A 12,532-nucleotide genomic window follows, 5' to 3' on the forward strand; every position below is an offset into this window, starting at 1 on the left:
GAGTATTTAGAGGCAAACAAAATAATAATATTTTCAATCCTAATGAATAATCCACTATTAGATATTTAGATTGTCGTTATTATATCTGAACAAGTAGTCATAAACTGACGTGAGAGATAGTGGTGTATATCAATATTTTTATAATCGAACCAATAATCGAACATATATATTTTATAAAAATAGTTCAATCGATCGGATCGTTAAACCAAACGTTTGGACCGAAAAAAACTGTTATATTATATAAAATAATAATATAATATATTAAAAAGATATTTTAAATTTTAAATATCTTAAATATGTATATAAATAATAAAAATATATATTTATCAAAATTTAAAATATAAACAACATATATATCTATCGTAAAATATAATTATATCCATATTTTTAAACAAAAAATCAAAATTTATTCTAATATTACTAAAATAATGTTTTAATAAAGTCTAAAATCCAAATAATTATATAGACACATCCTAAAAGTAAAGCTATTCTATTTCAGAATTTTTTTAAAAAAAATAATATTAAGCTATAATCATTAGACCACTTTTTGATGGGTTTTACGATTTTTTTTCAGAAAGATTTTTAAAGATTAACATTTAACCAAAGAATATTTTATCGTGAAGCTAAGCTATATACAACAAAAAAAAAAATGTACAAAAAAAGAGTCAAATTTAATATGATTTACACGGAGTAAGAACACAACTATGGAACAAGATATATATATATTTTTTAACCTGGCACAGATCAACAAATCATTAAAGGGGAAATTACATCTCGACAATCTCAAAGGTTCAAGAATTTATTCAAGAAACATTCCTAAATCTTTAAACAAACACAGAGGCAAAATTTCGTCCATAACCCAGATCCAGATTTTAAAATTCATGATAGAATGTCCTCTCACAACCAAAGCAGCAGAAGTTCAAACCACAAAACGGTAAGTAACATAGCGCCCAGCAGTCTCACTCGGTCGGATAATTTTCACTACTTGTCCACGCCTTAGCCCGTAATATCTGGCGATGGGGTCGGTTATCTGAATACGAGGTAACTGTCACACCACAATCATAAGAAACACCGGTCAGGCAGACCATAATAGCAAGAAGCCAAGAATGACCAAGTTGTGAGCATAAATAAGCAAACAGGAAAAATTCCATGTTAAAGAAACATCACATAGCCATAAAAACAATTGAGATTTCTTATCTGTTTGGCATAACAATATATAATAAAGGATTGGAACACGGGTTTAAAGAGGAAAAGTGATTTATAAATATATGCAGTGGAGTAGATTGTTGGCCACTTTCACAGTTTGGAATATGTAAGTATTAATCACAAGTTTGTTTAATAAAGTTATAATTATTGGTGCAATTTTTAATTACTCCATTAACTAGTAGAACCTCCGGAACTGAACCAAAAAATTAGTAAAAAAATTATGATATATATTCATTCTCAATGCAGCTATGGCTGCCACCAACCGCCAGGGCACTCCACAGGGAGGCGGCTCTTTGCTGTTACTTGTCATCATGGCCAATTCTTTTCTTTATCCTGAAATAAAAGTTTCCACCATTTTCAATTTTCGAATCCATTCTCTTAGAAATTCTATGCACTGGCTGTGGTTGATTGGCATCTATGACCGCCAATTTCTTCACTTTCCCCAAAAAAAAAAAATCAGTTTGCCAAAAATTGTACAGTACTACTAAATGCACAACCCCCCTGGTTGGGATAACTCTCATTCATGAGTTGTTGGAACCAACAAATTACAATGAGTTACAAACAGAAAAAAGGTCCACAGATAGTGCCGGCCCGTGAAGAAGAATTATTGGAATGTAACTGGTTATAATAATGAGCACTGCCGAACAAAATTAAACTAACTATTCAAGAAGCAAGATACACAGTATCCAAGCTGCTTTATAGTCAAATTATGCAAGTGGGAGTGGCAGAAAAGGTTTCTTAACAGTTCAATTTATTGTCATAAAAACAATATACTTGTGTCCTGTGATGTTGCATCGATTATCATTAACTAACCTGTGTTTCTTTCACAGTATATCTTTCGAGTAAAGTCTTCTTTTCTTCAGGAGTGAGAAGCTGATGCTCAGGAACAAGGACATGCTCTTTAATGTTGACCATCAACTCTGCCTCCTGTACTATGACAGTCATTAGTCATAAGTATCCCTAAATTCCACATTAATCATACATAACCGCATGCGTTGAACTTCAGTCATATAAATGTACAACTAAGCAGCAGAAATGCCAAACGTAGATGACACAGCTAATACACTTATTACTCAACAGTTCACATGAAAATGCATGAGAACTAAGAATTCAAAAAAATTATCCATTGAACAAAATGATCATCCTATTACTCAAATAAATATTATGAATTATGACAATGAAAGACAGCAATCACCTGAAAAGTTTCTAGGTTAAATTTCGAAGATATTTCACTTATGCAGGTACGAGCAAATGGAGTTAAATTTTGTTGTACTACTAAGATTGCCCGATGAACACCATCTTTTTTCATGCGGTTGGTATAAGTCTTCATTGTCTTAACTCCAACTTTCGGTTCCTCTGGAAAGAACACATATATCTGGCAATGAGAAGACAAACTGTGAATTGGTTGCATATGCCAAATTCTGAACAATGTAAGTGTTGCCGCCGATCCAGCCAATCAAGCACAAGCAAAAGGCCAACAACTTCAGGAGATATTGTACATATCGACATACTAATAGAAAATTTCAAGAAGAATCCAGCAGATGAATTTTATCATTTTTCCCTTCAGTTATTTCGGATTTGAATAAATTTTTATCACTTTAACCTTTGTTAGCAGTTAGAGTAAAGAGAATTATCCCTTTCAGGACAATTCTTAGAATTCATAAGTTGTATTTTGGAAAATTCCACTACTCATTCTTGTATATATATTCCAATGATAAGCGATAAAAAATTCAAGTTTGATTTCCTAAATTTCTCTTCTAACACGACACCACGAGAATCTCTCAAATGAGGCCCAAACCACATTAGCAAAAATAGGTCGACAAGGAAGAAAAACTTCCAAACACACGAGCATTGATCTGCATGATCAACCATTGCCCATTGGTTAGAGATCGCAAACTCGTACACGTAACAGTATACTCAACAGAACACTGTCAGACACACCAATTGCAATCACAATAACTTAGTTATGGCTTTTGGCCAACATAGAACTAGGGCAAAAACACAACTAGGGGCAAGATGAACAGGGGGCACAGGCTATTATTAAAGACGAGTAACAACCATGGTGCAATTTCTCCCAGGTAAGTTGAAATATGAGAAAACCATGCAGCTCAAGAAGCTAAAGTTTTGGTATGGTGCCGTCTTCATACCATAACACTCTCTCCACCCGTCCAAAAAACCATGAAGATTAAAAATTTCTACCATTCTTTACGTGATATCTCAAAAGGCTAAAGTCTTGGTATGATGTTCTCAATAAATTACACAATAAGCACAAAATAGTGAAACTTAAGGAGTTCAGGAGATCACGAACTTTATCGGAGCTATTGTCACGCATGCCTTTAACAATAAAGAGGTCATCCCTGTTCATGTTCTCTCCGTACTTCTGGATGAACTGGGCCTTCGACATTTCAATCTCAAAATCACCCACCACGTAACCCCTGTCTCTCAGCATTTGCATCACGGTCTTCCGGGTTCTATAAAGTCGCGTGATTTCCTCATCGGACAAAGCCATCTTTGCCGCTGCTCACAATCCAAATTTCCCCAAATTAAAAAACAAATAATACGAATTATAATAAAGTATAAAAAAAATATTCCCTCGTTAACATAGCAATAACTGATACCCAAAAAATATTGGCAGTAACAATAACATTAAAACAAATTGCGATTAAATCTTTATTCTTGGCTTTCTTAAACGCCCTAAAATTCACTTATAATTATAGTCCTAAATCATAACATCCTATGAATAACGACGCCACAAACTGGAAGATAGAACTCACCGCAAACGTAGAATCTAGAGCAACAGTCGGCTAGATCGGCGGCGATTTCTCCTCGCTGGGGTGAGGTTTGGGGGATGGTTTATCGAAAATTATGAGTTTATAAAGTGACAAAATCCAGCCCAAGCCTAAGCCCAACAACAAAAGAGTCCAATTAAGCAAAAATACAGTTATTACTTTTATTATTATTATTACTAGTTACTATGCACACGCGATGCGTGTGTACAAATTTTTTTTATCATTATCGGTGGACTAAAGTGTAATTTGACAATCTATGGAGTGACTAAATTGATATTTGAATTGTTGAAATAAAAAAATAAAAATAAAAGTGTGTGTTGAAATTTTAAAAAACAAAACAAAAAACAAAAGTGTAATATTAGTATCATATAAGGATAAAATTGGAAGAAAAAATCGGTGTACTTTTAGGTAGTTACTATCATGTGTTCAACCTTAATATAATAGAATATATTATTATTATTATTATTATTAAGAATTGTTATCTGATATAATTTTTTTATTAAAAATTGTAATCTAAAATTTTAATAATACAATATTAAATTTTAATTTTATATGAAATAATTTTTTAAAAAATATAATGATATTGGTATAATTTTTCATTAGTAAGTCTTTTGTGAAACGATCTCACGAATTTTTATCTGTGAGACGGGTCAACTCTACCGATATTCAAAATAAAAAGTAATACTCTTAGCATAAAATTTAATACTTTTTCATGGATGACCCAAATAAGAGATCTGTCTCACAAAATACGACACGTGAGACCATCTGACACAAGTTTTTACCATTTTTCATTTATCTAAATTTTTATTAGTATACATCAGTAAAACACAAAAACTCGTACTATGTTATTTTACAAGTTAATTTTGTGATATATATTTCCTACCTTATCTGATACTCACGGAAAATTTAGGGTCCGATCCCAACGAGCGTCACTAATTCAGACGTGGGCTTTAAGATTACACTGAGCCTGAAATCAAGAAGAAGACCGTTAGGAGGGGGCCAGGAGGGTGTCCTGGCGTAGCCCCTCCGACGCTCAAGTCAGTGACTGAGGATATATGGGGGGAGCAGCTAAGGGTGCTGCTGAAAACAATATGGTGAATTTGAATTTCATACGCTCAAACCTGGTATTTATAGGAGAATACATGGGCTTGTTATGGGCCATTCACCTGCGGGCCTTAGATATGGGCCGGGAGTTTGGGCCAGATCTTGATGGGTTCATCCCTGGGGTATCACCAGTCTCCCCCCCCCCTCCCCCGCCCCCGAGTCGAACTGAATCGTAGGTTCAAAGTTCGATTAGTTGTGTTGTCCTTGGTTTACCAAGCGCGCCTCACCTCCTCGCGCGTTCGCCCGTCTGCCGCACGCTCGCCACGCTGCCCTCGCCTTCGCCGAGCTCGCCCACCAGCCCAGCGCCTCGCCTAGCCAGCACCTCACCCTCGCCCCTTCTCGCCCGAGCCCAGACAGCCTCGCCTACGCTCGCCGCCGCTGCCTGCTCGCCCCTCGCCACGACCCACCATCCTCGCCTAGCCACGTCGCCTCTGCCCGCCCACCTCGCGCCACAGCGCACGCTCGCCCGGGGCACCCTCGCCCCGCACGAGCGTGCAACACATTTGTGCTCGTCATCGGCTCATCCTTGCCGCTTTTTGAGTATTTTGCATTTGAATTTATGGCTTATTCGGAGTTTGTATATGATATTATTAACCTGCTAGGGCAAATAAAATCTCCTCCCTCTAACTCCTCTGCTAGGTGATACCTTAGCAGGAAAATAAAAATTCATCACTCCCGTCCTATAACTCCTTTGCGAGGTGATACCTTAGCAGGAAAATTAAAATTTTTCACGCTTCCCCTCTACTAGGCGATGCCTTAGTAGAGAAATAAAAATTCAACACTCCCACCCTCTAACTCCTCCGCTAGGTGATACCTTAGCAGAAAAATAAAAATTCAACATCCCCACCCTCTAACTCCTCTGCTAGGTGATACCTTGGCAGGAAAATAAAAATTCAACACCATCACCCTCTAACTCCTCTGCTAGGTGATACCTTAGCAGGAAAATGAAAATTCAACGCCCCCACCCTCTAACTCCTCTGCTAGGTGATACCTTAGCAGGAAAATAAAAATTCAACATCCCCACCCCCTAACTCCTCACCCTCTAACTCCTCTGCTAGGTGACACCTTAGCGGGAAAATAAAAATTCAACCTTCTCACCCTCTAACTCCTCTGCTAGGTGACACCTTAGCAGGAGAATGAAAATTCAACGCCCCCACCCTCTAACTCCTCTGCTAGGTGATACCTTAGTAGGAAAATAAAAATTCAACTTCCCCACCATCTAACTCCTCTGCTAGGTGATACCTTGGCAGGAAAATAAAAATTCAACACCATCACCCTCTAACTTCTCTGCTAGGTGATACCTTAGCAGGAAAATAAAAATTCAACGCCTCCACCCTCTAACTCCTCTGCTAGGTGATACCTTAGCAGGAAAATAAAAATTCAACGTCCCCACCCTCTAACTCCTCTGCTAGGTGATACCTTAGTAGGAAAATAAAAATTCAACATTCCCACCCCTAACTCCTCACCATCTAACTCCTCTGCTAGGTGACACCTTAGTAGGAAAATAAAAATTCAACCTCCTCACCCTCTAACTCCTCTGCTAGGTGACACCTTAGCAGGAGAATGAAAATTCAACGCCCCCACCCTCTAACTCCTCTGCTAGGTGATACCTTAGCAGGAAAATAAAAATTCAACGTCTCCACCCTCTAACTTCTCTGCTAGGTGATACCTTAGCAGGAAAATAAAAATTCAACATCCCCACCCTCTAACTCCTCTGCTAGGTGATACCTTAGCAGGAAAATAAAAATTCAACGTCTTCACCCTCTAACTCCTCTGCTAGGTGATACCTTAGCAGGAAAATAAAAATTCAACATCCACACCCTCTAACTCCTCTGCTAGGTGATACCTTAGCATGAAAATAAAAATTTCTTCTACACGCTGCTCCTCTACTAGGCAATGCCTTAGTAGGAAAATAAAATTTTTCTTCTACACGCTGCTCCTCTACTAGGCGATGCCTTAGTAGGAAAATAAAATTTCTCTTCCACCCCAACTCTGCTCTTCTGATAGGCGATGCTTGAGCAGGAAAATAAAATCTTTCTTCCACCCCAACTCTGCTCCTCTGCTAGGCGATGCTTGAGCAGGAAAATAAAATCTTTCTTCCACCCCAACTCTGCTCCTCTGTTAGGCGATGCCTTAGCAGGAAAATAAAATTTTTCTCCTCCCCAACTCTTCTAGGCGATGCCTTAGCAGGAAAATAAAATTTATCTCCTCCCCAACTCTGCTCCTCTGCTAGACGATGCCTTAGCAGGAAAATAAAATTTTTCTCCTCCCTAGCTCTGCTAGGCGATGCCTTAGCAGGAAAATAAAATTTATTTCATCCTCACAATACAACAACATCCATGAACTTAATATAAGAACTTGGATTTATTAAATTTCAACTGATAACATAAGACAGATTCAAAAATGAAATACAGCAAAATTCAAGTCAAGATTAATATTCTCTAAGATGATAAGTGCTCCCTGGCCTCTTTAGAGCATTAACCAGCGCATTCTCCAACTTTCTTCTCTGCTCCTCTTGTATCTCCACAGAACAAAGTTACCCACTTAGAAGCTTCTGCGAATGACTCTACAACTGTAAGACTGAGCTCAAGCTTCCATGCGAATGCTCGCGACCTCTCTTTTCTTCTTCCTTCACGATTCTTTCATAACAACGACGTGCGACTTTTTGGTCCCCGCACAAGACTCCAACTCCTTTTCCCACAGGAAACTTAAGCTTCTGATGATAAGTGAAAGCTACGACTCTAAAATCCTTTAAGGATGGCTGCCCCAGGATTCCATTATACGATGAGGGAGTATTCACTACGGTAAATGTTATCATCTTTGTCACCCGCCGAGAGTCACGTCCCAAAGATAGGGGAAGAGTAATCTGATCCAGCGGCGGGATGGCACGTCCTGCAAACCCATACAGCGGGGTATAGACCGGCTCAAACTCAAATTCTTCCACCTTCATTTGATCCAACGTGCTCTTGAACAAGACGTTCACGGAGCTTCCATTATCAATAAATATCCTTGACACATCATAATTGGCAATGGTGGCCGTCACCACCAAGGCATCGTTATGTGGAGTCACAACGCCTCGGAGGTCTTCCGGCCCAAAGCTGATGACGGGGTCTTGTGGTAAGTCTGCACCACTATATATCTCAAATTTCTCCAATCTTTTCCCATGTGCTTTCCGAGCTCGCCCATAGCCTCCATCGGTAGCACCGCCCGAGATCATATGAATCATTCCTCTCGTAGGGTGATTATCCTCATTCGTTCCCCTCCTCGGTTCGACGGGCTCCTGAAGAACATCTTGACCTCGACCTTCCCCTCTCTGCTCCCCAACCCCCTGATTTATCCATGGAGGGTCTTGACCACGTCTAGGGGACGGGTGAGATCTCGGTCGACTCCCGGATGCGGATCCTTCTCGTCTGTCCCGCGAAGGAAATCTAGCACTGCACTCAACCCTTCGTGACCTCTCCCACCTCCTTGCGGGCTCCCTCACCTCCATCACCTCGTCACGACTCTTATCCAGGGGAACATGTGATGAGAATTGTCCTCTACTTCTAGTTCTGTCTTCCTCTCTTTCCCCCGCACCCCTCTTCCTTCCCCCTTTCTCCACTCTCTCAACTCTACTTCCTCCGTGCCGGTTCTCCATCCTTCTGTACCGTTGGGCATCTTCCAAGTTTACATATTTCTCAGCTCGAGCCAACAGTTCATTATAGCTTGACGGGGGCTTCTTGACCAGCGACTTGAAAAACTCCCCTCCCCTCAATCCTTGTGTGAAGGCACTTATCATGATGTCAGGAGTAGCCGCTTGTATTTCTAGCGCTGCACTGTTGAAATGCTAGACAAATTCTCGTAAAGTTTCATTCTCTTGCTGCTTCATCACGAACATGCTCAAATAATTTTTCTGGTGTCTCTTTTTGCTAGCAAATCGGTGCAAGAAGGCAGCTGAGAAGTCCTCAAAAAAACGTATAGAGTTGGGCTGCAAAGTGTTAAACTACTGCTGGGCTGACCTCACCAACGTGCCCAGAAAAACCCAACACCTGACTCCATCTGAATATTGGTGCAACAGAGCAGCATTCTCAAATCTCCCCAAATGCTCTTCGGGGTCGGTATGTCCATCATATTCTCCAACATTTGGTTGTCGGAAACTCGGGGGAAGTCTTTCTTTCAGAATGGCAAGCGAAAAAGGACTTCCTTTCTTGGGGGCCGGCGCTCTACTTCCCACCTGTTGTCTCAACATCCGTATTTCCTTCCACATCTCTCCAATCTATGCATTCCCTTTGCTTGGGAGGGGCTGTGTCTCTTCAATTCTACTCTGCTGGCCCTCAACATTTTCCTCTCGCTCCTGGCGAGTGGCCTGGTCTTCAATGAACACAGCTTCTTGGTTCCTCTTCATAGCCTCATCCACTGTCCGAGTGATAAATTGACCCAACTGCTCTAGGGTCAAGTTCCCCACATTTTCATTAGGACGGGGTTGCTCGACCCTGGTCTCTTGACGAGGTTGTTCAGTTCTTGTCTCCTGATGGGGTTGTTCCTGCCGCGCCTCAGCATGAGACTGTTCGGGTCCCCTCTGAGGACGCGATGACGCTGAGTTAACTCTTCTACTCCCTCTTCTCCCTACCATCTCTACGTCTCAACTCAAATATTTCCCACAGACGGCGCCAAGTGATACTCACGGAAAATTTAGGGTCCGATCCCAACGAGCGTCACTAGTTCAGACGTGGGCTTTAAGATTACCCTGAGCCTGAAATCAAGAAGAAGACCGTTAGGAGGGGGCCAGGAGGGTATCCTGGCGTAGCCCCTCCGACGCTCAAGTCAGTGACTGAGGATATATGGGGGGAGCAGCTAAGGGTGCTGCTGAAAACAATATGGTGAATTTGAATTTCATACGCTCAAACCTGGTATTTATAGGAGAATACATGGGCTTGTTATGGGCCATTCACCTGCGGGCCTTAGATATGGGCCGGGAGTTTGGGCCGGATCTTGATGGGTTCATCCCTGGGGTATCATTATCCAACACATGAAAAATATTATTTTTTATAACAAAAGCGTTATTTATTACTCCATGTATAGATCGGGTCGACTTGTCTCAAGACCTATTATTATCTAGTAAATGTTGGGTTAGAGTTGTATGATCATGCTAACCTACTAATATAATTACTATGACAGTATTTTGCTAAATAAAATAGAAAGAGATGAGATTTGGAGTGAGAAAGAGGAAGAGATTTATTTTTTTATTTTTTTGAATTTGAAAGTAAAATGGAGGCAAGGAAAATGGAGAAAATCGTGGACACGTGGAGGTTAAGATAGAAATTAGAAGGTTGAAAATTTGTCTCTTGTTATTATTATTTTTTTAAAGGTATTTTAGACATTTTGTTTTTGACTTCACCAAATCAATTTAGTTAGTACAAGTGATGCTCTTATTTAGTAAGATAATCTATACTATCTATACTTTTAAATTATTATATATATATTATTAAATGTGAGATTTTTAAAATAATTATCTTAAAATAGACCAAAATATTTAATTTTATAATTACTTTTTTTACCCTACTAAAAACATGCTCAGGTCACTCCATATTTTATGGGGAAAAAAATCTAAACAAAACTTCTCTTTTAAATCGAACAAATCTTCTGAATTGAAATTAATTTCATGTTAATTGTTTAGTATTATTTGATCAAATTTTAAAAAAATAATAATCACATATGTAACGCATGTGTATCTTTTACTAGTAATATTATTAAAGTTGAGTAGGGAATTCAAATATTCTAAAAAAAAATGGATGCAATGGATCGATGTAAAACTTGGCCCGTGTTAAATCTTTTTCATTTGGTGCTGGTTCAAACCCGGTCACACGGATTTCAAGACAAGGCGGATCCAAGTCAACGAGTCCAATTGCGGGTTTGGTGTAAGTTTTTCCATATTATGTACAAACATATACATATTATGTATATATATTTTCATTAATATATATGTATGTATGTATGTATATATATATTTATATATCATTAAATTATTAATAATAATTTATTTAAATTTTTTAATTTATATGTATAGCGGGTCAACAAGTCCAATTTGGATTGGACCCGTCGGGTTCGGGTTTTTTAATTTTTATAAGCAGTACAATCTCGAGTTTGTATAAACCCGTCGTAAACTAGTCGCGTTGATATCTCTAATAATCACATTTGATGTGTATACATAAAATAAATTTCTCTCCCTTCATATTCTCTATCAATCCACATATATCCGTGTCCAACATGCTATACCATCCGATTGATTGGCATGAGCTGTGTAAACCGTTGAAGGATGGAGGTTTTGGATTAAAGAATCTGAGAGCATGGAACCGCGCTCTGTTGGCAAAAACATTGTGGAAGATTCATGCTAAGAAAGATTGCCTCTAGATCACGTGGGTGAATCAACTTTACATTTACTTTGGAGGTGTTTGGAAATGGAATTGGCACAAAGACGCTCCCCCTTTGATTAAACATATTATTGACATTCGGGATGAAATGGTTCGGAAATATGGATCAATAGACGTTGCTTCAGCACAGCTAGACTATTGGTTCTGTAAAAGTGTAAAACGGGAGGTCTTAATCGAGCATATGATTTTTTTCGTTGGGAATAAGGGGAGATGGCCGTGGAAACCACTGATTTCGAAAACTTGCATTCTCCCCAAACATCGGTTTGTGCTTTGGTTGACAGCTCACCGAAAACTGCTTACTAAAGACAGATTGGGTTATCTTGTGGACAGAAAATGTGTGTTGTGTATGATTGAGAAAGAAACTACTGCTCATATATTCTATGGCTGCCAAGTTACTAAGCTTATTTGGGATAATATTCGAAGGTGGCTAGGTATGAATAAGTGTATGGGATCTCCTTCAACGTTGCTAAGAGCATTTCGAACAGTTTACAGGGGTACCTCGACACTGGCAAAACTCAATTTCACGGCAATGGCAGCTACGAGGTATCACATTTGGAGCTTGCGAAATAGGGTTATGTTTCATGATGAGAAACCGATGGTTGATATAACCGTTCGGAAAATACAGATTCACTCTTATCGTTGCATCCCATAAGCTATTGACATTGTGTGTGGCTTTATTTAGTTAACTTCTTTGCTGATGATGTTTTCAGGGTGTGTTGTTTTGTCGTTGTTCTTGTATCTTTCCCTAGTTGTCTATGATGTTGCTTTAAGATTACATGAGGTTGCCCAGTGTACTTGTATGATGTATTTGTAACTTTTTTTACCTCAATGAAATTAGTTTCATTATTAAAAAAAAAGTTTTAAAAAATCATTTACAACAAAAATTCGCACTCCATAAAATAATTCAATAATACTATGAAAAAATTCTTTAAAATTATTTCATAAACACAAAAAAAAACCCTAACAAAACATAATTTATTATAAATTTAAAATCCTAATAATAAATAAAATATATAAAGTAGA

General features: G+C 38.7%; 1 protein-coding gene across 2 annotated transcripts; it reads right to left on the reverse strand.

Moving 5' to 3' along the window:
* Positions 1-691: 691 nt before the first annotated feature.
* Positions 692-4,111, reverse strand: LOC142521108 (DNA-directed RNA polymerases II and IV subunit 5A). 2 transcript variants are annotated; one of them, XM_075624302.1, is made up of 6 exons: positions 3,981-4,111; positions 3,515-3,723; positions 2,402-2,581; positions 2,020-2,133; positions 913-1,045; positions 692-860 (listed from the first exon to the last, which is right to left on the reverse strand). In XM_075624302.1, the coding sequence occupies exons 2-5, from the start codon at positions 3,713-3,715 to the stop codon at positions 920-922; spliced, it is 621 nt and encodes a 206-aa protein (XP_075480417.1). In that variant the 5' UTR covers positions 3,716-3,723; positions 3,981-4,111; the 3' UTR covers positions 692-860; positions 913-919. The 2 variants fall into 2 exon arrangements, with proteins under 2 accessions (XP_075480417.1, XP_075480416.1); XM_075624301.1 differs by having other exon boundaries at positions 692-1,045.
* Positions 4,112-12,532: the final 8,421 nt, after the last annotated feature.

This window comes from Primulina tabacum, chromosome 12, assembly GCF_025594145.1.
Source record: "Primulina tabacum isolate GXHZ01 chromosome 12, ASM2559414v2, whole genome shotgun sequence".
Lineage (NCBI taxonomy): Eukaryota > Viridiplantae > Streptophyta > Magnoliopsida > Lamiales > Gesneriaceae > Primulina > Primulina tabacum.

Coding starts and splice junctions, on each gene's coding strand:
- LOC142521108 (XM_075624302.1), bottom strand. CDS start 3,715: ATGGCTTTGTCCGATGAGGAAATCACGCGACTTTATAGAACCCGGAAG. Junction 2,134..2,401: donor TTAACCTAGAAACTTTTCAG/GTGATTGCTGTC, acceptor GTCATAGTACAG/GAGGCAGAGTTGATGGTCAA. Junction 1,046..2,019: donor ATACTGTGAAAGAAACACAG/GTTAGTTAATGA, acceptor GTGGTGTGACAG/TTACCTCGTATTCAGATAAC.